A 24,932-nucleotide genomic window follows, 5' to 3' on the forward strand; every position below is an offset into this window, starting at 1 on the left:
GTAAATATATTTACTGAGTGTTGTTTTTCAGTAACCTACAATGCTGAGGTACATAAACTTGAGTATTTCTATGTATACTTCCACTCCACTTCATTTCAAAAGCAAATATAAAACTTACTTTGCAGATTCTGATTTTATATAGAAAACAGGCAATGAGCTCATAAAATATGATGCATTCATGCACCAAAAAGTGTATGAATTATTTATAATTGGCCCCTCCTTTACAAGGGGCTGCAGTATTATAATGCTGTTTGCAAGTTTGCACAGGAAAACCAATAAATAATACATCATAACAACAACCCTTACATGGGCAATGCTGCTACTTAATGAGCTCTTTTACTTGTGATAATTTATTTGCTTTTTTTGTCTACACTGTGGTATTACTATTTTTACTTGTGAGTAAAAAAAAAGAACTTCCTCACTGGTATTTTTTTGTATTATTTGTATGCACTACATTTTTATACAACTATCAACAGTTTTATTAGTTCGTATGAATAAATAAATAAATTAATAAATAAACGTATAGGGAAATTATTATGATAATAATAATAAAAAAACATATAGAAAGAATAACTTAAAATAAATACTTTGACTATGTCATGTGATTTTGATGTTGATGACGACACAGTTGGGGCGGGGCCTGCCGATGTAGTCCATTTCCTGCTTCTCTGCCCTGGTTTCGCCTGAACAGCTACATCAGCCCTTTATCCGACGAAAGACACAATGTCACATCAAACGGGCATTCAAGGTACATGCGTTTTTCTCTGCTTTCAGTTTCTCTGTTTTTAAATCTGTTGCTGTGCGAGTGTGTGATTCCCGAGCGAGCTTTAACTACCTGCAACAATTCATTGCAACGGGAAGCTAGCGTCAAGTTAGCTAGCCACTCCTAGCTAGCTTAGAGCTACCGTGATGTGTGCGATCAGCGGTGCCCTGTTTCGGCACTTTTAGGACTGTGAGATATAATCCCTGAGTATTTAGCCGGTTTATGGGCCACCGAAATCATGGCTACTCCATATTGTTTTCACAGTAGTGTTAAAGCCATGTATGCCTTAGCTTCCCAGCTTAAAGCTTAAATCCTGCAGCGGTAGTTTAGCCGTCTAAATGGATGGGCGACGCCTTCATTTAAACAGAAACTGCTGGCCTGGTAGACCGGCCGGTGTTCCCATAAATACATGAATAGCACTGGCATTACCTACAGTGTGTTATTATACAAACTGAGCTCGTAAGGCGTGACGTGCTCTTATATATGGCAGCAACACCGCAGAAATGTTTACAGTCTGTTCTGGGGTGAGACAACGTGCAAATTATGTGAGTTAATAATAGACAGCGAGATCAAGCGTTTGTAAATGTCTCTGCTAACACCATGCCAACGCTCAGCCTCAGTTTTTATGTAAACTATCTAAAATTTCAGTGTTTGATTAGTTGAGTTTTGTGTTTTTTCCTTTGTCAAAATTAGTCAAGTTGATCTGTGGCACACTTAAGTTTTAATATCCTTCAAAACTATAGTCTTATTTGGAAATGTATGCAGAGCCCAGTCTAGGTAAATCTGCCTCCATACACACATACACGTCCAGAGCTGACTAGACAATACATGTAGAGGAAAATCAAAGTGAATCCCAGTGCTTGAAAAGGCAAAACCCAGTGGAATATAATGTACTATGGTATCTAACCATTTACAGCCCTGTCTGTGTTATACGAAACTGTACCTCCCTGCACTATTTATCCAAAAACAAACAAACAAATACCAATCCTACATGTATTTGTAGTTGGACTTGTTCCCCAGCTTTTGCAGGGTTGTTAGAAAGAAAAATTGCACAATCATTGTTGCTAAAATAGTCAGTACGCTGGTTTGAAAGGGAATTAGAGACATGTTTTATTGTGCCTGGGTTTGGGGTCAAAGGTGGTCAGCCTTCAGTCACATGTGAAATGCTCCTGAGTGAAACCCAGGAACTTTCTGGATATCAGAGCAAGTTATTAACGTATATAGTATTTTACTGTGACTTTAGTATTCTTGTGTTGGACCAAAGAGTTTCTAAAATGCTCTGCATGACTTAAAGTCTGTTTAGAGGGCAAATATATGGTGTATATGTTGATAACGCCAAATAAGAAGATACTTATTTGTTCTTTGTGTCATGTCTAACATCTGGTTGTTTCCACAGGCTAGTAAGATTCACAAAGCCTTTAAATGGCCATGTTAGCATGAGTGTCCTGTTGTCAAGCAAGTGTCCATTTAAAACAGTAGGAGACTGACGCCTTCTCTGTCTTTCCTCAGCGGGTAATGATGTGAAGGAAGTCTTTGCAAGTGCCAGGGGTGGAGACGAATATCGAGTCTTAAAGATCGTCATCGATGATGGTAAGCTCTGTCCCAGAGTCCACGAGTTTGTTTATGGCTTCTTTTGCCAAGAAAACGCTTAACTCATACTTCTACTCAAACTTCTCACCAAGGCTGACATTAGAATGTCAACATGACTCACACATCCATGCACTGTTGAAATGTTTGTCGCACACATCTGTTTTCCAGAGCAGCTGACTGTAGGCACCACCAGGAAAGCATCAAAGTCGTGGGACCAGGAGTATGATTCCTTAGTGCTGCCCCTCCTCGAGGATGACATGCCCTGCTATATCGTGTACCGGCTGGACTCCTGTAACAACCAGGGGTATGAGTGGGTCTTCCTGGCCTGGACACCGGACCGCTCTTCTGTAAGAAAACTAAGCCCAAACAGGCTGTAATGAATAGCTCGCCATTCTTACCAGCATTTGTCCTCCTCTGCTTTGAGTATCAGATGGGTGGGGTTACCACATCAAGGCAGCAATTCTTTCTATGCTTGTTGAAAAACTGGATAAATGTGGGCAGCAGTGCATTCATTATTTCCTACAAGACCTCCTGAAATGTAAACACAGGTAGATAACATGGTGCTCCCACGAAACCCCTCATCTCTGGCTAAAAATTCACCTTCTTAGCACTTTTAGGTGACATAGGTTTATCTTGCTGTGTTGTTTCCTTGTCATGCAAATGTGTGCTTTGCATTTGTCATGCTCTTGACTCACACAATGTCAACCAAGTCATTGTCATTTCGTTCCATTAAAACTTGATGATCCACTTGTGAGATAGAGTCTCTGCAATTCAAAATAGCCGTGACAAATAGGCACACAAATGTTGTTTCTGTAGCAGCGGAAAGAGGAATGTTGCGAGGAGAGACCAGTGCCAAAATAGAGTGCCCTGCAGGATATTTGTAGCTCTCTAACTGCATGGTGGAATTGAGCTCGAATTCACTTTCTGATGGCCATAACTGAGTTTTACATTCCTGAACCTCTGCTCAGAGCACGGTGCTTCAGGTTGAGGCTTGTCTGGAAGTTGCAAAATGCTTTCACAACCAGGGCTTGCTGCTGCCTTGACTGAATTGGCCTAGTGTGTTTTTATTTGTCAAGGTAAATGAGACACAGGAAGTCACCTTTATTTATATAGCCTAAAGTTGAACATACATTTGAGGGCATTCAGAGGTACCCTGTGGGGTTTTTCCACCACTAGTAGTGCTATGGAGCAATGTTTTTATGAGTGGATCCCCTTTTTGTTTGCTCTTTATTTAATTTTCAGGTGGTGTTAACGCTAAGAAAACAAGCGATGCATCAGCAAAAACAGGGAAGAAGAAGACTGCTAGCATGTTAACAGGATGTAAACAATGCAGGTCTCAAAATGTAGAAAAACTCAGCTTTGCAAATGTCTTATGAGGCAGGAAATGCACGCAACACATTTAGTTAGACCTCATAGATACACATAGATATGGGTTTTGGTGAGTGACACTAAATATGAACTGAAATTTTGTTCACTAGAAAACTCCAAGGGTTTGCAATAATTTAGTAAATCATCCAACACTAATTAAAAGCTCAGAAGCTGCCAGATTCAATCTCACTGTAACATAATGGGAAAAAATAATGACACTTACCAGGTTTCTTAATCATCTTTTCTTTATATCCTCAACAGGTGCGACATAAAATGTTATATGCTGCTACCAGAGCCACACTGAAGAAAGAGTTCGGAGGCGGGCACATCAAGGATGAGATTTTCTGTACCACAAAGGTTGGTCTTGCAACACTTGAAGTGATGTGAAAAGCTTGTTTATGTCCTCAAGCGTCAGTCACAACGCTTTCACGATACGATACTATCACGATACTTCAGTCACGATACAATATTATTGCGATTTTAAATATGTTGCCATATGTTGAAAATATATCTATTGGACTGAAAAAGCAATTGATTATATTATTCTAGCAGGCAACCTAAAGTTTAATTTGTTTTTCTGATATTCAGAGTTTATATGATAAAAAAAACGATACTTGGCACTGTGTGACGATGCGATATTGTTACACAAAAATATCGCGATACTATGCCGTATCGTTTTTCTCCCCCCAGCCCTAATGTTTATGGTAGCTGATATGAGTAATGATATATTCACGAGTCAGTCCATATTGCTGTATGACGTGGGACTGTGCCGGTTTTTGCCCTCCAGGATGAAATGACTCTCAGTGGATACAAGAAATATCTGACCTCGCAGGCCGCTCCCCAGCCCCTCACTGCTGCAGAGCAGGAACTGCAACAGATTAAACTGAATGAGGTACAGACACACACACACACACACACAAGCAAAGATACATGCCTTATTTCTTGGTCGTTGTTTCCATTTGAGATCATCTCAAGGGAAATAATGCACTTCACCGTGTGTACACAGACACCGCTGCCTGTTGACAAGTTGTATGGCTTGGGCCTGTTCTGAAGTGGCTATGGATTAGGCGTGTTCTTTGTTTCATTTCTGAAAAGAGATGACACTGTGTCATTCTTACACTCAAGGCTGCAGTGGGTGAAAAAATAGCTTACCTCAGCTCACAGGAGTATCCCTCCTGATCACATCTCCTGTGTGTGTAAGATGTAAATCCCACCAGAAACAGCGCGGAGTATCAATGAAAGCCAGCGATGCATCCTTCCAAACAGCACAAGGTCAGCAGCAGTGCAAGTGTGCATATGCTTGCCCGGCAGTATCAACACAGCGCAAAGATGCTGATGCATTAGAACAGCAGGATGTTGGCAGAGATGAATCTATTAGGCTTGTACAGCACACAGTCATAGCTCCATAAAAATTCCTGTTTACAGTCATAAACATGGTTCAGCCTGAGCAAAGAGTACTCTGAGTACTTGGCAGTGATTCTGCACGGAGCACAGGTGAGCTGTGTCGTTGTGCTTTGCCTTTTGTTCTTTGCAGTGAAACGATAAAGAAATACTGTAATGTGATAGCCACTGCACACTGCTAATGACGCCAGCAGTGTTTACTCTGCTGATGTCAAGGGCTTCAGGGGAGTGCCAGATGGACTCCACCGGACAGAAAGTAAAAAGTGCATCTGAAGTTTCACTCTGAAGACTTTGTGGGACCATTTCTGTAAATGAACCTAAATGAACTGTTCCCCTTTTTAAGAGAGTCTACCTATTTCTAATTGCTGCTCTCCCAGCCTGCTGCACAAACAAGAAGCATCTTCCTTACCATATATGGAAGTGCTTTCAGCCATGTACTCCCTCTCTAAAGCACGGTCAATTAAAAGCAGCAAAGCAAATGGGAAGTGAGGTTTGTGCTTGTCCCACTTGACCAGCTGTTGAAGGAAGATAATATACCATTAATCTGCACCGCCTAGATGAAAAAGAGGCTTTGAAATATTTATCATTGCTGTGCCTTGGAGACTGCTTGACTTTTACTAAGCAGATGGATAAAAGACCCGCAATCCTTTTTGGTATGCGAGGTAGCTACATCAGAGGCTCAATCATGTTTGCACGGCATTTCATTTTGTGAGAACAGGGCTCTAAAAATAGATGCAATCCATCAGTGTAATCCCCCCCCAGCATTTCCAGTTTTCTGTGTGATTTCGTGGAGGCGCCTTGTCACCACCGATACAAGCACCTCACGTAATCATCAGGCTCCAGCGTTCCAGCTGCTTGTTGCTCCTGTAAACCTTTTTACTTTCTGATGACTGAAATGAAGGATATTTATTCAATGTTACTTCCACAAGTTGTTATCATCAGTGGGAAGCTTGCGAAAGAACACTGATTTGTCCCCTCATATGATTGAGTTCAAAGACCCGAGCTGATTTGAAGAGTAGGATTCTGCACATAACTTTTGGTAGTCTGCATGATGACATAATGTCACAATAATGATGACATAATGTGGTCATGTGGCAAATGGATGTGTGTGTGTGTAGAGACATTCTGAGTCAAGAGCATGTTAGAAACCACATACTGACTATATACCACAGGTGCTCTTGGTAGATTCAGTTATTAATTTTGGTGTTAGAGTGTGTTTCTGCCTCTTTTAATGTACTCAAAGAAAACCACCCATGAAGTGTTTGCAAAATAATGCATTCATCAGCCTAATTAGTGTCCTCCGTGTGTTAATGACGTGATAATAGAAAGCTAAAGTCCCTCTCTAAGTTTTTGTGTGTGTGAATGTCTCTGGTTTGTGGTGTGTTCAGGTGCAGACGGACATCAGTGTGGACACCAAGTTGCAGACCCTGCAGGGAGTGGCTTTCCCTATTCACAAAGACGCTGTTGCAGCACTTCAACATTTTAGGGACAAAAGAATCAACTATGTACAACTGGTGAGTCCTTAAAGGGATGCTTCGCTAATTTTCACCCAGCTTTGCTTTAAACTAATGTGGGTAGTATGTGTGAATTAACTGTGGCATTGGTATTCTTGCCTCAGATGTTTTCAGAAATGTGTTTTAGCTTGCCATTTATCTGTAATACGAGAATGTTTTTCGCCAGCCGGTTGCTATTGTGTCAAACGGACGAGCTTGCATTACGTCACCCAAAAGCAGGAGCATTTGTTGGTGTGGTGCAGTGCAGTGCATAGTTGGAGATTTTCTACCTCTTGAGCAAAATTGAATGCCACAGTCCTTTTTCTCTTATCTTCTCTTGTCATGTAGCACCAATTTAAGTATTTGCGTCACTCCACTGCATAGACGACCTAGTTTCATGTGAGGACCCCCTTCATATTAGTGAAACAGTATTCTAAGAGCAAACCATGCGTCAATAGGTGACCTTTGCTGGATCAATAATTTGAATAAGCTAATCAGTTCTTTGTCATTCATGGAGATAGAGATGTTTTTGGTCAGGAGCTGTTTACAGGCCGACACAATGAGTCACTCATTTTTGCCCAAAAAGCCTTTGTTCCCCTCGTTGAAATACAAAGGGCTCATGTCACAAGATCAGATCAGGGCAAAGTACAAAGGAATAATTGTGACTCTGTTGCTGCTTTGTCTCAGTTCCCTTTTTTGTCTGCTATCCTAAAAGCTTTTCAAGACAGCAGTAGGTTTTGTTGTAAATATCCAGTGTAGGTTTGCTCCTGGCTGCTGAGCAGAACACCAGCATTAGACTACATTTACATGCACAAATTATTCTGTTTTTTGAACATGCCCTAACATGTCATTTGTCACATGAAAATATGGCAAAACGGAATGGCTGGAGCCACTTGTGCCTTTTTGCTTTGCATAAAAACAAGAGTAGTAGTTAGTTTTCCAGCAATGGTGGAATTGTTCGACCGTGGGAACACACACTCCCTCTTTCATTGCCCTGTTTAGAGAGTAGGTGTGTTTCTCCTTTTGACCAGTAATGCCAGTAATGCAGGCTTTTCTTTTGGGTATGCATTTCTACTCAAGCTTTGCAAACTGTTGGCTAGTTGGTTTGTGTACAGTGCGTCAGTGGCAACACGCAGAGCTGACCATAAACAAGCACGAGGCTGTGCGTCGCAAATTGTGGTAAAAACCCCTACTGAGAAGCATATTGCAAATCTGCTGTACACATGTCCAGAGAAAGCTTCTAAAACCCAAATAATATCGACGTATCCCCCATTTTAAATCAGAAAATGCTACATTCAGAATATGGCCTGATTTGGAAGATCCAAATAGAATATGCTGTTTACATGACTCATATCAAATTCGGAATAATAGTAGAATATTAGTGTGCATGTAAAGATAGTCGATGTTGAGTAAATGTATCACTTGGACACACCTGAGAGGGAGTGGAGATAGCGTTTCATTCACTGTCACAGATTTTCCTTATTGTTCTGGATTTCAAAGTAGGAACACCTCGGTTGAAAGCATGCCAACAGTTTTATGACTAACTTTTTCAAATTTCCTTTGTCAACAGGAAGTAGACTCTGAACAGGAGGTGATCCGGTTGTGCAGCACTGAGCCAACAGAGGTGAAAGACCTGCCAATGAGAATCCCTAAAGAATCTCCACGCTACCACTTCTTCCTCTACAAACATTCCCACGAAGGCGACTACTTAGAGTCCACAGGTGAATAGACTATATATATATACAGTACAGGCCAAAAGTTTGGACACACCTTCTCATTCAATGCGTTTTCTTTATTTTCATGACTATTTACATTGTAGATTCTCACTGAAGGCATCAAAACTATGAATGAACACATGTGGAGTTATGTACTTAACAAAAAAAGGTGAAATAACTGAAAACATGTTTTATATTCTAGTTTCTTCAAAATAGCCACCCTTTGCTCTGATTACTGCTTTGCACACTCTTGGCATTCTCTCCATGAGCTTCAAGAGGTAGTCACCTGAAATGGTTTTCCAACAGTCTTGAAGGAGTTCCCAGAGGTGTTTAGCACTTGTTGGCCCCTTTGCCTTCACTCTGCGGTCCAGCTCACCCCAAACCATCTCGATTGGGTTCAGGTCCGGTGACTGTGGAGGCCAGGTCATCTGCCGCAGCACTCCATCACTCTCCTTCTTGGTCAAATAGCCCTTACACAGCCTGGAGGTGTGTTTGGGGTCATTGTCCTGTTGAAAAATAAATGATCGTCCAACTAAACGCAAACCGGATGGGATGGCATGTCGCTGCAGGATGCTGTGGTAGCCATGCTGGTTCAGTGTGCCTTCAATTTTGAATAAATCCCCAACAGTGTCACCAGCAAAACACCCCCACACCATCACACCTCCTCCTCCATGCTTCACAGTGGGAAGCAGGCATGTGGAATCCATCCGTTCACCTTTTCTGCGTCTCACAAAGACACGGCGGTTGGAACCAAAGATCTCAAATTTGGACTCATCAGACCAAAGCACAGATTTCCACTGGTCTAATGTCCATTCCTTGTGTTTCTTGGCCCAAACAAATCTCTTCTGCTTGTTGCCTCTCCTTAGCAGTGGTTTCCTAGCAGCTATTTGACCATGAAGGCCTGATTGGCGCAGTCTCCTCTTAACAGTTGTTCTAGAGATGGGTCTGCTGCTAGAACTCTGTGTGGCATTCATCTGGTCTCTGATCTGAGCTGCTGTTAACTTGCGATTTCTGAGGCTGGTGACTCGGATGAACTTATCCTCAGAAGCAGAGGTGACTCTTGGTCTTCCTTTCCTGGGTCGGTCCTCATGTGTGCCAGTTTGGTTGTAGCGCTTGATGGTTTTTGCGACTCCACTTGGGGACACATTTAAAGTTTTTGCAATTTTCCGGACTGACTGACCTTCATTTCTTAAAGTAATGATGGCCACTCGTTTTTCTTTAGTTAGCTGATTGGTTCTTGCCATAATATGAATTTTAACAGTTGTCCAATAGGGCTGTCGGTTGTGTATTAACCTGACTTCTGCACAACACAACTGATGGTCCCAACCCCATTGATAAAGCAAGAAATTCCACTAATTAACCCTGATAAGGCACACCTGTGAAGTGGAAACCATTTCAGGTGACTACCTCTTGAAGCTCATGGAGAGAATGCCAAGAGTGTGCAAAGCAGTAATCAGAGCAAAGGGTGGCTATTTTGAAGAAACTAGAATATAAAACATGTTTTCAGTTATTTCACCTTTTTTTGTTAAGTACATAACTCCACATGTGTTCATTCATAGTTTTGATGCCTTCAGTGAGAATCTACAATGTAAATAGTCATGAAAATAAAGAAAACGCATTGAATGAGAAGGTGTGTCCAAACTTTTGGCCTGTACTGTGTATATATATATATATATATATATATATATATATATATATATATATATATATATATATAAAATATTATGAACACGCCCCCTATTATTGCTCTGAGTGGTGCTTTGTGTCCTCCCGTCTCATTGTCCTTTTTTTTTCCTTTGCAGTCTTCATTTATTCTATGCCCGGGTACGCTTGTAGCATCCGAGACAGGATGATGTATTCCAGCTGCAAAAACACCTTCATCAACATGGTGGAAAAAAATTTCCAGATTGAGATTGAGAAAAAGGTGAGAAAATTTCTATCATGATAAAAGAGTGTCAATAGCATAATTCTTGTCACAGACTGTTAGCTCCAGAAAACTTGCTCTTAAATCTTAAGTATTTCTCCAAAATATTGAATATTCATGAATGAATAGGCAAGTGAAAATCACTAGGTATTACTTATTATGACTTAAACACTTCCTTACTTAGCTGTGCTTTCCAGGATTAAGGGCCAGTTCATAGGTTGCATGTATGCACAACTGTCTGCTTTGGTCTGCGTAACGTAACTGCCAACACCCACCCACGTCTGCTAGGGCCTGTGATGGTCCGGGATGTGCAGCCCTTTTATGTGCATGCATGCTTGTCTAGTCCAGTCCATTACAAAACACTGCAGTCCCGCCAGTGGCAGCTACTGCACCGTGGTGAAGTTAGTTTTATATTGGATATGTGACAGACATTTATTCTGAACCCTGTAGTGTCTCCTAGTTTCACTTTCAGCCCTCCTGTTTACTGCTGCTGGCAGACGGGGACCCCCAATTGTACCATGAATGGAACTGCTCATGTGTCCACGTGACCGCGGCTGTGTGCTGTGTCTAATGCAGAAAGTATATCTAAGCCTGAAGCGCCATGGATGGGTTACTGAACCGGCCCACCGGGCATAGGCTCAGGGGTGTCTTGCAAATTGTCACTCAAATTAACCAACCAGGAAGAGCATCGATGGACAGAAAAATATTTTGGCAACTACTATGATAATCGATTGCCTTTATTCCAGCAAAAATACAAAACAATCACTGGTTGCAGCTTCTGAAATACCTTACTTTGTCATATATGACTTTAGACTGAACTTTTTGATCTAGTTTTGAAGTGTTTGAATTTTTATAGCCTAAAGGCCCTGACACACCAAGCCGACGGTCGGCCGTTGACCAAAGTCGGGCCGTCGGTGAGTGTCTGTCGGCCTAGTTTTTGTGGTGTGTCCTGCACCGTCGGCACTTCAGCGTCGGCGGCTTTTCGGCCGATTGAGCATGTTGAATTGGCGGTGGAGCTTGTCGGTGAGAGAGATCACTCTGATTGGCTGTTCAGGTCTTACACCGGGTCCGTCTGGATGTAATAGTCCATGGAGGTGCTGCAGTGCTCGGCTGCACAGATAGGAAACCCCTCGGCTGACAGGATGTACCACTCTCTCACTCAGCTCTCTCTCACGCAGGCACAGAACATATGTGCTACTTGGCCGTCAGATGCAGTCCGTTTAGTGTGTTCAAATGCAACTGACGCAGAGCGACGTGAGGCGATGTAGACGACGCAACAGTTGGCTTTCGTCGCCGCTAGTTCTTTGATGTCGGTTTGGTGTGTCTGCACCTTAAATGATTATTCACTTAATCAAAAAAATAATCATTAGTTAAAGCCCACCTCACTTTTTTCCAAATTAGCCCTGCTCACTTCACATTAGTGAGAAAAGCACAGACTCAAGACAGAAATAACAAAAAGCTTTCCATCTTTTAGGTCCAGTGTGTAGGATTTAGGGGGATATAGGCAGAAATAGGATATAATATAAGTATGTTTTCTTAAGTGTATAATCACCTGAAAAGAAGAATGATTGTGTTTTTGTCACCTTAGAATGAGACATTTATATTTACATGGGGAGCAGCTCCTCGTCCACAGAGTCTGCCATGTTGCACTGCTGTGTTTCTACAGTAGCCCAGAACAGACAATCCAGACACTGGCTCTAGACAGGGCTATTTGCGTCGGCCACTGTAGTTAGCAGCCCCTCTGCGACGAGCAGGGCCAGAAAAGTGCTGATTTTCATAATGTGAAACTGCTCTTTTCTGCATTTTTACTGGTTTAAATCACTCTGTGTTTGTTTCGGCGAGAAAGAGACGTCTGCATAAAATTCGGCACCTGGTAAAAACCTCCTGAATGTCTGGATCTTAAATTATTAGAGAAAAAAAGGTGAGTACACATTAGCAGGCGCTGGGCTAGTGGCCTGCCTGTGACAAGCCAAACAGTGTCAGAGAAACACTGATTTGTAAGGTAAAACTGCTTTAGTCAGTGTTTTTACTGGTTTAAATCAACGGGTGTGTTTGTTTTGGAGAGAAAGAGACCTCTGCAGACAAATCAGCTCCCAGTGAAAACCTCATGAACAATGAACACATCTTAACAGGGAGTTCATGCGTGGCACATAGGAGAAGTGTCAGCTGATTGAAATCTGCAGTCCTCACTGCTACTGCTAGATGCCACTAAATCCTACACACTGTTCCTTTAAGTTGATTCTGCAGAGTTCATCTGCTCATATGTTTTGTTTTCTGCCTGTTTCCCAGTTGGAGATCGATAATGGGGAGGAACTGACCCCTGATTTCCTGTACGAGGAGGTGCATCCCAAGCAGCATGCACACAAGCAGGCCTTCGCCAAACCCAAAGGCCCTGCTGGGAAGAGGGGTGTCCGCCGTATCACCCGACCACCCGCAGAGGGAGAGGAGGAGGATTAAACAGACCTCAGCACCTGACCACCACCTCCACCTGAACACGTTCCACAGTGGAACATTCCTGCGATGGGGGGGGGGGGGTTATATTTGACACGCTTGTTTAAAAGAATAAGACAACACCTTCAAATGCCCACAAAGTTCCCCAGAGACCCAACTATGCACGCCAAGGACAACTGAGCAATGACACACTTCAGAATTTCCATTTGTAGCTTGCCAAATGGAAGCATATTTATGTATGTTAGTACAGTCACAACAATTAATTTACAACGATTCAAAGAAGCCCAAAGTCAAGCTTGAGGTTTTTACATTGTTGCCAGCTCTGAGACTTTCAAAATGTCAGTGTGACTAATGTGAACTTGCGCCAATATGATAAAAAAAAAACATTTTGAGTTCACATGCTCAAATTCTTAACTTGCATTCCTTAAGTCTGTGTCAATTAATGTTTCCGTGTCTAATGTGTTGAACATTTGTCTCCTACCGTTTGCACAATGAGGTGCTCCAAAGCAGAAACAATATAATTATCCCACTTTGTGTCTATTGATTCATTTTAACAGTGCATTTTATATTGGAAAATTGACTTCTTTTTTGATATAACTGTGGTTTACATGAAAAATCATCTGCTGAGAAACTTATTTTTCTATGCAAGTGCTGTAAATGTACATATTGTAGCTGTGTGATGCTCTATGATTGGTCTGTTATGGTGATTGTCTGTGTAGGTGAAGATCACAGTGGAAAGAACGGGCTTCCAGAAATATTCCATCAATACATCTCAGATTTCACTAAGAGGAAGCTACTCAAACTTTGCTGGTTCCCACACAAGCGGGGACCTCAAGCAACCGGATAGGAAAGGGAACACTAGAAATACCTTGATTAAAAAAAAAAAATGTTGCCACATCCACTGGTCTGCTGATTAATATTAGGCAAACTACTAAGCTCACCTCATATTTGAAGGGAAAAATCATTTCCTTTGTATTCAGTGTCATTCTAATAGAAAAAAAATCATGTTTGGTCTTATTTGTTTTCTTACAAATCTTTCTTTTAAAAGAAGAAAATAAAATATTTAAATCACACATTTTCTGTTTCAGTCGTTTTATTCTTTCACAATCAAGACATGACAAATAACTGCTTTCAACACCTCACAAAAATGCTGTAGAAAAACTAAAAACTAAGCGATAGTATTTTCAGAATTTAAAAAATACAGTAAATAATTTAAAATACGCAGAAAAATATGCTTTTTTTGTCAGACAGTCGATATATTACATTAATTTCTTTAGAGAGAAGAGAATAAATGTCAGTGTGTGTGCACCGTGCCTGGAGGAGGCTCAGAAATCTTGTATCTTCTCTTGTAACGTCACTCCTGTGCCTCAAAATCCAGTGAAATACTTCTGACAACTCCTTTAAGCTCCAGCAGCACCTGTTAAAGACATATTAATATTAATAACTCAATCTCCCAAAGTCTTCACTGTCGGATTCACATCAAAGTTTAACAATTCTTTTTGTCCAGACCTCAGCCACAGTCAGTGAGGCCTAGTTAACAATCTATTTACATTTAATTCAGGATAAATAGAAAAAAATAACATCCTTGAAAGCATATTATATTTTTGCTGTGCAGCCTCAGGTTTATATATTTCTTCAGAGATACAGTTGCTGATGATATTCTACTTTTTGTCAACAAACCCAATGAAAAGCCTAAAACCAACAATGAGTTGATCCCATTTTAAATAAGTTTCTGTGTAGCCAAGGCATTCCTCTGTGTCATAAACCTTTATTGTTTTCCACAAATCACTAAAAACACTTAAATGAGCCATATTTCTGCACTGGGGTACATTTTCCTAAATAACAATTAACACAGGCACTGTATTTCATTTTAAGTGCATAAGTGCATGACCTGGATGACTGACAATCTTGCGATGCAATCACTCCAGCCACAATATAGCGATCTGTAAGTGAAAATAAATGTGGTCCAGGGGCATAAAGTGGAGAGGCAACGCCCCCTTCCCAACTTCCTACCCCCGTATTTCCGGCCCATTTGCTCAGACCACACCTGTCTTCGAACTTGGCCTCCATTTTGAACTCAACTACACACTTGTACAGTTTTGTGAGGCTGGGGCATAAAGTAGGGGGGGCTAGTGGTCCTTTCCCTACTTTCTCACCCTCTACTGTTGGACCACACCCATCTTTGAACTCAACCTTCATTTTTATCTCAGCTACTGACCTACAAAGTTTCAAAACAGCTTCTGTGGAAGTTCCTGATACAACTGGTGTCACCAGGATCACATTTCACCATGATAACACACACACAGATTGAGGTAAAAACAATACCAGCTGTTGCACCATTGTCGTGGCTGGTAACAAATGCACTCTGAGTAACTCAGAGTAACATTTGCCAAAACCCTTCAATATAACTCTATAGTCGTGGGGCTGAGAGACACTGACAGGCAGGGGAAGTCAAAAGTATTGAGAAACAGGATGGTGAAAATCCTCAGTCATCCAGGTCTTGTTAGTCTGAAGTGCTATATAGCAGGCAGCTGGACTTGCTTGAGTTCCTTGAAGACGTTTCACCTCTCATCCAAGAGGCTTCTTCAGTTCTGAGGAACAGGAGGATGTCAGAGGAGACAGTCTACCCTTCTTAGACTGTGCAGTACACTATGAAGAGGACAGAAGCCTCAACATTGACAGAAAACCTACACACACACACACACAGACCGATACCTGCTGTTCGACTCTCACCACCCTCTGGAGCACAAGCTGGGGGTTAAAACCCTGAACCATCGGGCTGAAAACACACCCAGGAGGACAAGAGGGGAAGGGGAAGGAACAGAAACACAACAGGGAAGCACTTAAAACCTGTGGCTACCCTTTGCTAAAACCTCAAAAAGACCCAGTGTGTGCAGTTCAATGCAGGATGAAAGGTGAAACATCTCCAAGGAACTCAAGCAGGTCCATTAGCCTACGATATAACACTAAAGATTGTTGAGAAACCAATTAATAACACATTCATGGTTTTGCATGGTTGTTGGGCTTTGCTAGGACTTCCTTCACCAAACTTATAAATGCTCTCAGGGGTGATAACACAGCTATTTTGCTCAAGGTGACAAACAGAAAGTCGTGCAGACCCCAACACAGTAGCTCAAACTATTCACACGAACATCTGCCGCCGTACCTGTTTAATGACTGGCCGTCTGTTTTTCCTGTCGTGGAGGCAGTTAGAGGCCAAAGAGTAGATGCTCTCCACCTGGCTCAGCTCCCAGTTGCTCATCTTTTTGTCCAGGAAGTCCTCAAGAGTCAGCTCTTCATCTTCATCATCTATATCGTACCTCATCTCCATCTGGGAAAGTGAGGAAGGGAGAAACACACTGCAGGTGACTGAAGGCGGCGATGAACTTTAAAAGCCATGATTTCTAGTGTCCATTTTTACTGGACACACAAAATATGGATTTTGAATGGCAGTTGAAGTTGCACCATATAACCAGCACAGATAACTCTTTAATGACCACTAACAGATAACGTGCCCTTACTAATTAAATGCAAAGGCTTTATTAAGCTGTAATCGTAAACTGTAGCTTGACAGACACACAGTGAAAGCCTCTTTTGTGCTGCTCACCAAGAACTGAGGCTCACGGTTTTCATCGGCTGGCTGGAGTCCAGACAATATTTCCAACAACACCTGTAGATGGCAGAGAGATGGGGTTAATCACATGGCTCCGGACGACAGAAAACCTTTATTACTCCACTGTGTGCCAGCTAGCTTCACAGACACTGTAGTGTTTCCACAGCTGTCCCACTAAGACGCATACGCTGTATATACTGCACTATATGGAAGGTCAGGCGGTTTTATACACTGCTGATCCCATAAATCAGTCAACTAATGTCATACAACGGATAATGTGTTTGACGTTTGCGGCCACTGATACAGTCCAGCTGTGGTCCTTGACTGATTCAGAATTTACTAGTAGGAAATAATGACAGATGATACATAACACAGAGCTCCATTTTCACACATCAGAAGAAATGTATCCTATAATGTTTATGCCCTGCAATTATGTGTGTGTCAGTACTTTGGGAGAACCTTGCACTCGAGCAAACTGCTAAGTGGTAAGTTTCTCCTTTCCTGACATAATATCCTCATCTGTGTGTGCATGTTTCTTTGCGTGTGTATGTGTGTATGGGAAACCTACCACTCCAAAGCTAAAGACGTCCGATTTTGGTGTGATCTCTCCTCTGAGCGCCTCAGGTGCCATGTACGCACGGGTACCCACAACTCTCTCCGTCATCATGGTTGTTGACGTGCGCTTGGCCGATGCTCTCGTCAGCCCAAAGTCTGAGATCTTTGCCACAAATTCTGCATCCAATAGGATGTTTGCACTAAGAAAAGAAAAGATTATGGGCACAGTGAGCTGTGAAACATCAAGAATATGTCAAGTGAATGAGAGTAAATGGTGTCTAAAGCCCTATTCATATGGGAGTACTAATACCTGGGCCCTCATGTGATTTAGAAATGACCTCCGCCCACGTCTGTGTTTCATGTGGCACATTTGCACGGGATAAGCGAAGTCTGTGTTTCACCCATATTTACTGACATTACCCCCTGAATATGAGGCGTACAGTCATTTGAAACTCCACTCTACACCACACACACACACGCCACACACCACACAGCTCTGCTGGTGGTTATGCCTTGTGTTAACCTCCTTTTTCCTTTTAAATGTGGGTTAAACAAACAGAATCGATTCTGCCACACACTTTCACATGTTATCCATCTCATCACCTGCACTGTCGCCTCACAGCAAGAGGGTTACTGGTTCAATCCCGGGTGTGGGAGCCCATCTGTGTGGAGTTTGCATGTTCTCCCCGTGTCAGCGTGGGTTTTCTCCGGGTACTCCGGCTTCCTCCCACAGTCCAAAGACATGCAGGTCAATTGGTGACTCTAAATTGTCTGTAGGTGTTAATGGTTGTCTGTCTCTATATGTCAGCCCTGCAATAGTCTGGCGACCTGTCCAGGGTGTACCCCACCTCTCGCCCAATGTCAGCTGGGACAGGCTCCAGCCTCCCCCCGCAACCCTCAAGAGGATAAGCGGTTAGAAAATGGATGGATGGATTTGCAGTGGCTGTGGAGTTTTTACTTGACAAATTACTGACATGGCAAAGTCGCACGGGATTAAGATCACAGATGCCCTCTGCAACAATTACTTATTAGGTAATACTAGTCCCATTTGTCCACATTTAAGAAAAGATTATTTGAAGGACACTGATAATGAGGAAAGACCTCACTGTATGTACCTTTTAACATCTCTGTGGACATGATGGTTGCTGTGCAGATACTCCAAGCCTCTTGCTGTCCCTTCAGCTATCAAGCATCTCCGTCGCCAGGACAGGGGAGGGCTTCCCTCCTGAAAGGACAAAAAGCTTACAATCAAATTATCTGTGTAAAAGCACAAAGAGTTTGCAGTGTAGATCAGGGGTTCTCAACCCTCTTGTAACTTGACTGTTCCAAATTCCCATATAAATGATAAAAAAAAAACATGACACAACAAAAATGAGGAAGAATAAACTGGGCTGTAAACATGTGTTATGCCACTGTCAGCTGTTAATGTTGTGATAACTTTCTGTTGTGCCTGAAGCCTGTCCCTTTTCTTTAGGAAATGTTCTTTTGGCTTGCCAGCACATCCCGGGTGCTTTGTCTCTAAGTGTCTCTGGAGCTTCAGTGGTTTTAGCGCCTCATTTGACAGGATTTCACTACATTCAACACACTGTGCTTTCGGCTCAGCATCACTGCCTGCTACTGTGAATCCAAATTTAATGCTTATTTCCTCAACACATGCTTTGGAGCTTTTACTGTCACAGGATTGTCTCACACATCACTTTTACATTTCAAAAACATTTTGTGTCATTGCATCTTAGCAAACATTAGCTAGCTATCAGTGGCAAAACACGCTAGTCTCTACCAAGGGTGCAAGAAAAAAAACAATCATAGTATTGTGATATTTTTTTGTATGGCAATATCATATCGTCACAGGGATGCCAAGTATTGATTTTGTTATTATATAAATTATTTAGATTACAAATACAAATTAAACTTTGGTAGCCATCTAGAATAATATTATCATTTGCTTACGCAGTAGATACATTCTGCTGCAGTAAAAAGCCTTTTCAAAAAAGGTAATAAATTGCAATATATTTTATCGCAACACTCAGCATATTCCAACACGTTTAAAATTGCAATAATATTGTATCTTGACTTCAGTATTGTGATAACATCTTATCATGGGGTCTCTGGTGATTTCCACCCGTAGTCTCTATCTGATGATGTGTAGATGTATGGAGAACAAAAAATAACTCAAGTATCAATGAATAAATACATGTATAAATAAATACAGGAACAAATAAATAAATAAATATGAAAATAAATGTATAAATAAATAAATACAGGAACAAATAAATAAATATTAAAATAAATGTATAAATAAATACAGGAATAAATAAATATGAAAATAAATGTATAAATAAATAAATAAACATATTAATAAATATAGAAATAAATTACTGTAGTTATGCAACAATGAAGAAATAAATTTTAAATATTTATGTCCTCTTTATCAATGTTCTTTTATTTATGTGTGCATTTATTTATCTATTTCTATATCTATTTACTTATCAATTAATTATTTTATTTATTTATTCATTTACATCCATTTTTCCATTTATTAATTTTATAGTTTATTTTTGCATTTATTTATTCTTACGTTTATATATATATATATATATATATATATATATATATATATACACAGTACAGGCCAAAAGTTTGGACACACCTTCTCATTCAAAGAGTTTTCTTTATTTTCATGACTATTTACATTGTAGATTCTCACTGAAGGCATCAAAACTATGAATGAACACATGTGGAGTTATGTACTTAACAAAAAAAGGTGAAATAACTGAAAACATGTTTTATATTCTAGTTTCTTCAAAATAGCCACCCTTTGCTCTGATTACTGCTTTGCACACTCTTGGCATTCTCTCCATGAGCTTCAAGAGGTAGTCACCTGAAATGGTTTCCACTTCACAGGTGTGCCTTATCAGGGTTAATTAGTGGACATTTTAGTCGTTTTTTTGGCCTCCATATTGATGATGCTTACCAAGCAAGCTAGCCGGTCCAGCAAAGAACCATTGGCCATGAGGTCATACACCAAACACGGGTGCTGTCCATCGGAGGAAAATCCAACCATGTCAACCAGGTTCTCGTGCTTTAACCTGTGGAACAAACGGTCTCATCAAACCAGAACTCTGTTTGCAAATATATGAATTTAAGTTGGATTTAAAGAAATAGTTTGACATTTTGGGATATACCGTCATTTGCTTACTTAGTTCTTACAAAACCCCACCACTCGCACGTAAATATTCATTTAATAGTCAAATTGTTACACTTTGGTTTAGCGGTTTGGTCTTACTGCCGACCCAAAGCATGGATATTTGACGACCTGGAAATGAATCAACAATCTTCCTCCAGAGTTGCATACTGAACCTTTAATGCCTTTGCTCTCTCCAGTTCCATTACTCTGATTAAGACTCCTCTACAGAATAAGCTTGTCTGCTCTAATAAAACGTATTGGTTATGAGATGCCTGTGAGTCACTCAAAACCAACCCTATTAATAAGGAAATAGACAGAAGACGGCACGTACACTTGCAGAGTCTGGATCTCTTGGTTGAACTGAACTCGCAGCTCGTCCAGGGAGACGTCTTCCATCTAAATGAGATAAAATCTGTGTTGTGATTTACAAGATCTGCAGACATGAGACTGGCATGAAAATAGTTGGACTTACTGCATTGAGCTTTTTCACAGCGACAGGTTTGTCATTAAGGAGGCCTCTGTACACTGTTCCGAAGCCTCCCTCGCCGATTCTGCAGCCGCCGTCTGATATGGGACGGTCATCAAAGTTGCCTGTAATCTTCATCAGCTCATTGTACAGGAAACTGGAGAAACCTTATGAGGGACACAGTAATGGGTTGTGGTTAAGGCCCTGTTGCTGCCACCTGCTGGTCAATTTGTAAAATGACAATGACAGCATTTCCATTTTATTTTACTTCTCTACTTCACTTCCTCTCAGAGGGTTATATTGTACTTTTTACTTCTTTAAATTTATTTGACAGCTGTAGTTATAGTTTTTTTTTTGTTGTTTGTTTTTTTAACCACAAAACATATTTGTAGTTTATAAAATATAATGCATGGTTACAGATTAAACTATCCAACAATGTGTAAAGTACACTGCATGGGACACTTTTTGCATCAGTACTTTTACTTTAGAACCCTACAGTACATTTTGCTCATAATACTTGAGTACTTTTACGTTTAAATTTTGAATGCACAACTTTTATTTGTAATGGAGTAAAGTTATATTGTGATAATGCTGCTTTTACTCCAGTAAAATATCTGAAAGCTGCACCCACCGCAACTTAAGAAGTTTAGCTATCATTGTTTGCGTATTGTTTTGTTTCCAACATGTCTTATCTGTTTTCCACTTATTTATTTAGTTATTTTTATGTTATCTTATATTGTTGTTTTGTTTTGTTCAATTCTATCTTATATTATTGTTGATATTACTCTATATATCTTTGTATTTTTTAAAATTGTCTCATTTTATTTGCTTTGTAGTCTTGAAGAGCTTTCTTTTATCAATGCAAATGTTTCTTCCCCACACAAGGGGGAATATAATATTTCAATCAAAGTCAAAACATGCTCACACGTTTATCAAAACTAAAGTTGAAGTTACAACTGACAATGGCAGTTTGTTTATAGCTGCATGCTTTACAACCTCCTCTCACATACAGATCACCATGGAGGACTGTATGTATAAAACAGACATATTCATACCTGTCTCGACAGGTGACTGTGTTAACATAACTCATTAACATCATCTTAAAATGTGCTTCAACTCAATTTGAAAAGAAAGGTGCAGACACCTGGTTCACTGCTCTCCAGCAGAATCTGTGGTTGCAGATCAGGGCTGTCGGCTGGTGGCTGCGTCTCTGTCTCTCCCACCAGTCTAGTTGGAAGGGAGCTGTTTGGTTTTGCTGCTGGTGGTGAGGCCGGCCGTCGCACTGGTGTGACAGCTTCTTCAACTATGAGCGGACAAAAGAAAAGACGTCAAGATAAGTTATTTTGTTGATGTGGTGCATTACTCAAAAACATGGTCTTAATGCTTTAAAATGGCTGTGATTACTAACCGCTCCTTGCTATTGCAGTTTTGCATCCCATCTCCCAAGGATTGCTCGATCTTTAAGGCAATCGATCTTGAGCTTTATAGCCAATATTCATTGTCGGGTCAGGTTACTTGAAATGTATGTAAATATTACATGGTATTTTTGTAACTGGTAGGTAATGTAATCCATTGGATTACAACAAAAAAACAATGTGAGTCAAACATTAAAAGTATTTTGTACTGTGCAGTGTGTGCATACTGCTTCTATTATGTTACGCACATGGATTTACTGTCTGTGTTGCACCTTGAATTTTAGTTTTACTTATTGCGTCTACTTGTTATGTGTAGGACTACAAATGGAAATTAGCGTTTCCCTAAATCTGGTGCAACCATGTTTTAATTTCTTGTACATGATAAATGTCACCGCACACTGTCCTCTTATAAATCAAATAAACTTAACTAAATAAATAAAAATGAGACAATGGAAAACTGTTTTGATGAGGATGATGCTGGTGTTGGTGTGGCCACTGAGTGTATATCCATCCTGAGACCCTGTGTCCTCATATGAGGACATCACATTTCGGGTTTACTTGACCATATACTTCATTGTACTTAAAGGGATAGTGCACCCAAAAATGAAAATTCAGCCATTATCTACTCACCCATATGCCGAGGGAGGCTCAGGTGAAGTTTTAGAGTCCTCACGACACTTGCGGAGATCCCAGGGGAGAGGGGTTAGCAACACAACTCCACCTAATGCAGGCTTACGGCGCCCCAGATTCAAACGTATGTCTGGGCTTCAGGACACTTGGATCACCACAGACGAGCAGTATGTAGATATTTTGTGGTTTCAATTATGTGTTTTTGGATGTTTGAATATGGGGTGCTGTCAGCCTACATTAGGTGGAGTTGTGTTGCTACCCACACTCCCTTGGATCTCCGCAAGTGTTGTGAGGACTCTAAAACTTCACCTGAGCCTCCCTCGGCATTTGTGTGGGTAGATAATGGGTGAATTTTCATTTTTGTGTGCACTATCCCTTTAACCTAGACCTGTTGTCCTCATTCATGGACACTTGTTTGTGCCATCTAGTGGTAGTAAGAGCACAATATACACTAATCCATGTCAAAACACTTGTTTGAGGACACTGGGACTTAATTATTGTTGGCAATGTTTAGTTTTTAATATTTATCCAGTCTTATCCCAAATAACTAGGAGAAGTTATAAATGCACACCAAACAAAAGTTGAGGTCTCAGCATTATGTAGGGTGATAGTGACTAGCCCGTTGTTATTATAATGATGTTTCTAAAAAAAAAACAAAAAAAAACATACCAGGCAGCAGGACGCTAGCAGCAGCCAATAACTTGTGACTCCTCAAAATGTCCACCAGTTCTCCCACTGTGCTGTTGGAGGTCCCCCAGTCAGCCAGCAGCTCCACTGTGGGACTTTTACCCTGTGCAACAACGCCTTCAAACCTCCTGAGAAACACAACATAGATAAACGCATCAAATATAGATGCAAGTATTCCCAACCTGAACTGACACAGTAAATACACAAGCTACAGTCTCACCTACCTGACATGATGCTGGGAGTACCTCAGCTCCCCATTCGGCTTCCGTATGGACACTATAACATCCTTCCACCTGTCTTGAGGGTCCAGAAAGTCGGACAACTTGCGAAGTGAGCTATAACTGAGGTGGCGAATGTAAGTAGCGGAAGTTACTGAATTATTCATGATAAGACGAAAAACTGACACAAGCTGAGTTTGTGTTTTTTCTGGCCGTTATACTGTCATGGCGTATCGACCTACAGCGCCGTTACCGGTGTTTATCTCCGCCGTTGGGTGCACCCATGAAAGCAGGACGTTAGCAAAGTGGTATTTAGCTCACAGTGGAGTAAAATGTGTCTTTCCGATATTAAGCAACTTCCCCAAACGTAACACAGCAGGCCTGCCCCACTTCAAGTCTCCACCTTTAACGCGGAAGTAGAAGCGGTGACAGTATAAACGGTACCGTTTGTACCGTGTGTGCCCTCCTCATGTCGGTAAGAGCCCATTTGTCCACTCTGTCAATGTCTTTAGCTTTTGTTTTTTGCTGGAAACTCACAGAAGAGACACAGAAAGAGAGACAGACACCATACCCCTGTCTAAATGGCTGTAGTGTGACAGTGCCATCTAGTGGACAATAGGTGGAATTCATGCAGGGGTGACTTAACTGCGAAATGTCTGGTGCTTCTCAAAGTCAAGGATCCTTCCAAGTAGGGTCCTTCAGAGGCAAGGCAACACTCCTCCCTAGCATCCAGTTAACACACATGAGAACAGGCTTGCAGGTGCACCCAGGTGTGCATCATTAACTCTCTGGGGACTGAGGGGGTGTCAGGGTGCTGTGATCATTTTGGCACTCTCTCTAATGTTGTTGCACAATCTGAGCAAATGTAAGTAGAGTCACATGACCTTTCCAGATACCCTTCAAAGCCTGCGGGAGGTGAGCCAGCACCACCACGGGGACAAACAGTCACTGGCACCAGGGCCTCACTCAGATGACAATAATCATGACATCAGCGAGGGACACATTACAGCATCCAGGGACCAACTCACCACCCCGAAGCAGTGGCACGGTAACATCCCATAACTGCATCACACCCCACCCTAACTTCAGCAGTGCATGGTTTTTGGTTAGAAAGTCCAGGCCGTTTCCTAAGCACATGGAACGTGTGGTGCCAGCAGGTGGGGCCCAAGTAGACGGTAACCTCAATGGTGCCCGATGTATCCAACATCTGTCCATTTACTACACGGGAGTCAATATAGTTCTCTCTCAGGGAGCGGTTCCACAGGGCAAGGACTGATATATAGAAGTCATAATGACACAGAAGCCCCTGAGTCCACTTATATGGAGACTTCATTGCCCTCCAAATGTAATTCTACATATTATGCTGAATGGCCCAGTTGAGGGCATTATATTATTATCAAGATCAACATCAAGATTAACTTCATCGTCGCACAGAGTGGGAAATTGTCGTGGGTCC

At 41.3% G+C, this 24,932-nt stretch overlaps 2 protein-coding genes across 2 annotated transcripts; one reads left to right on the forward strand and one right to left on the reverse strand.

Annotated features, from left to right (window-relative positions):
* Window positions 1-620: 620 nt before the first annotated feature.
* On the forward strand, window positions 621-13,778 carry twf1a (twinfilin actin-binding protein 1a). The gene is made up of 9 exons (XM_033635477.2): window positions 621-748; window positions 2,273-2,353; window positions 2,522-2,700; window positions 3,983-4,078; window positions 4,509-4,613; window positions 6,511-6,636; window positions 8,186-8,336; window positions 10,133-10,254; window positions 12,544-13,778. The coding sequence occupies exons 1-9, from the start codon at window positions 724-726 to the stop codon at window positions 12,709-12,711; spliced, it is 1,053 nt and encodes a 350-aa protein (XP_033491368.1). The 5' UTR covers window positions 621-723; the 3' UTR covers window positions 12,712-13,778.
* Window positions 12,780-24,063, reverse strand: irak4 (interleukin-1 receptor-associated kinase 4). The gene is made up of 11 exons (XM_033635476.2): window positions 23,483-24,063; window positions 23,241-23,386; window positions 21,671-21,829; window positions 20,533-20,693; window positions 20,392-20,456; window positions 19,848-19,962; window positions 17,989-18,098; window positions 16,887-17,073; window positions 16,313-16,375; window positions 15,872-16,036; window positions 12,780-14,122 (listed from the first exon to the last, which is right to left on the reverse strand). The coding sequence occupies exons 1-11, from the start codon at window positions 23,641-23,643 to the stop codon at window positions 14,060-14,062; spliced, it is 1,395 nt and encodes a 464-aa protein (XP_033491367.2). The 5' UTR covers window positions 23,644-24,063; the 3' UTR covers window positions 12,780-14,059.
* Between the last annotated feature and the right edge of the window lie 869 nt (window positions 24,064-24,932).

Source organism: Epinephelus lanceolatus, chromosome 5 (genome assembly GCF_041903045.1).
Source record: "Epinephelus lanceolatus isolate andai-2023 chromosome 5, ASM4190304v1, whole genome shotgun sequence".
Lineage (NCBI taxonomy): Eukaryota > Metazoa > Chordata > Actinopteri > Perciformes > Serranidae > Epinephelus > Epinephelus lanceolatus.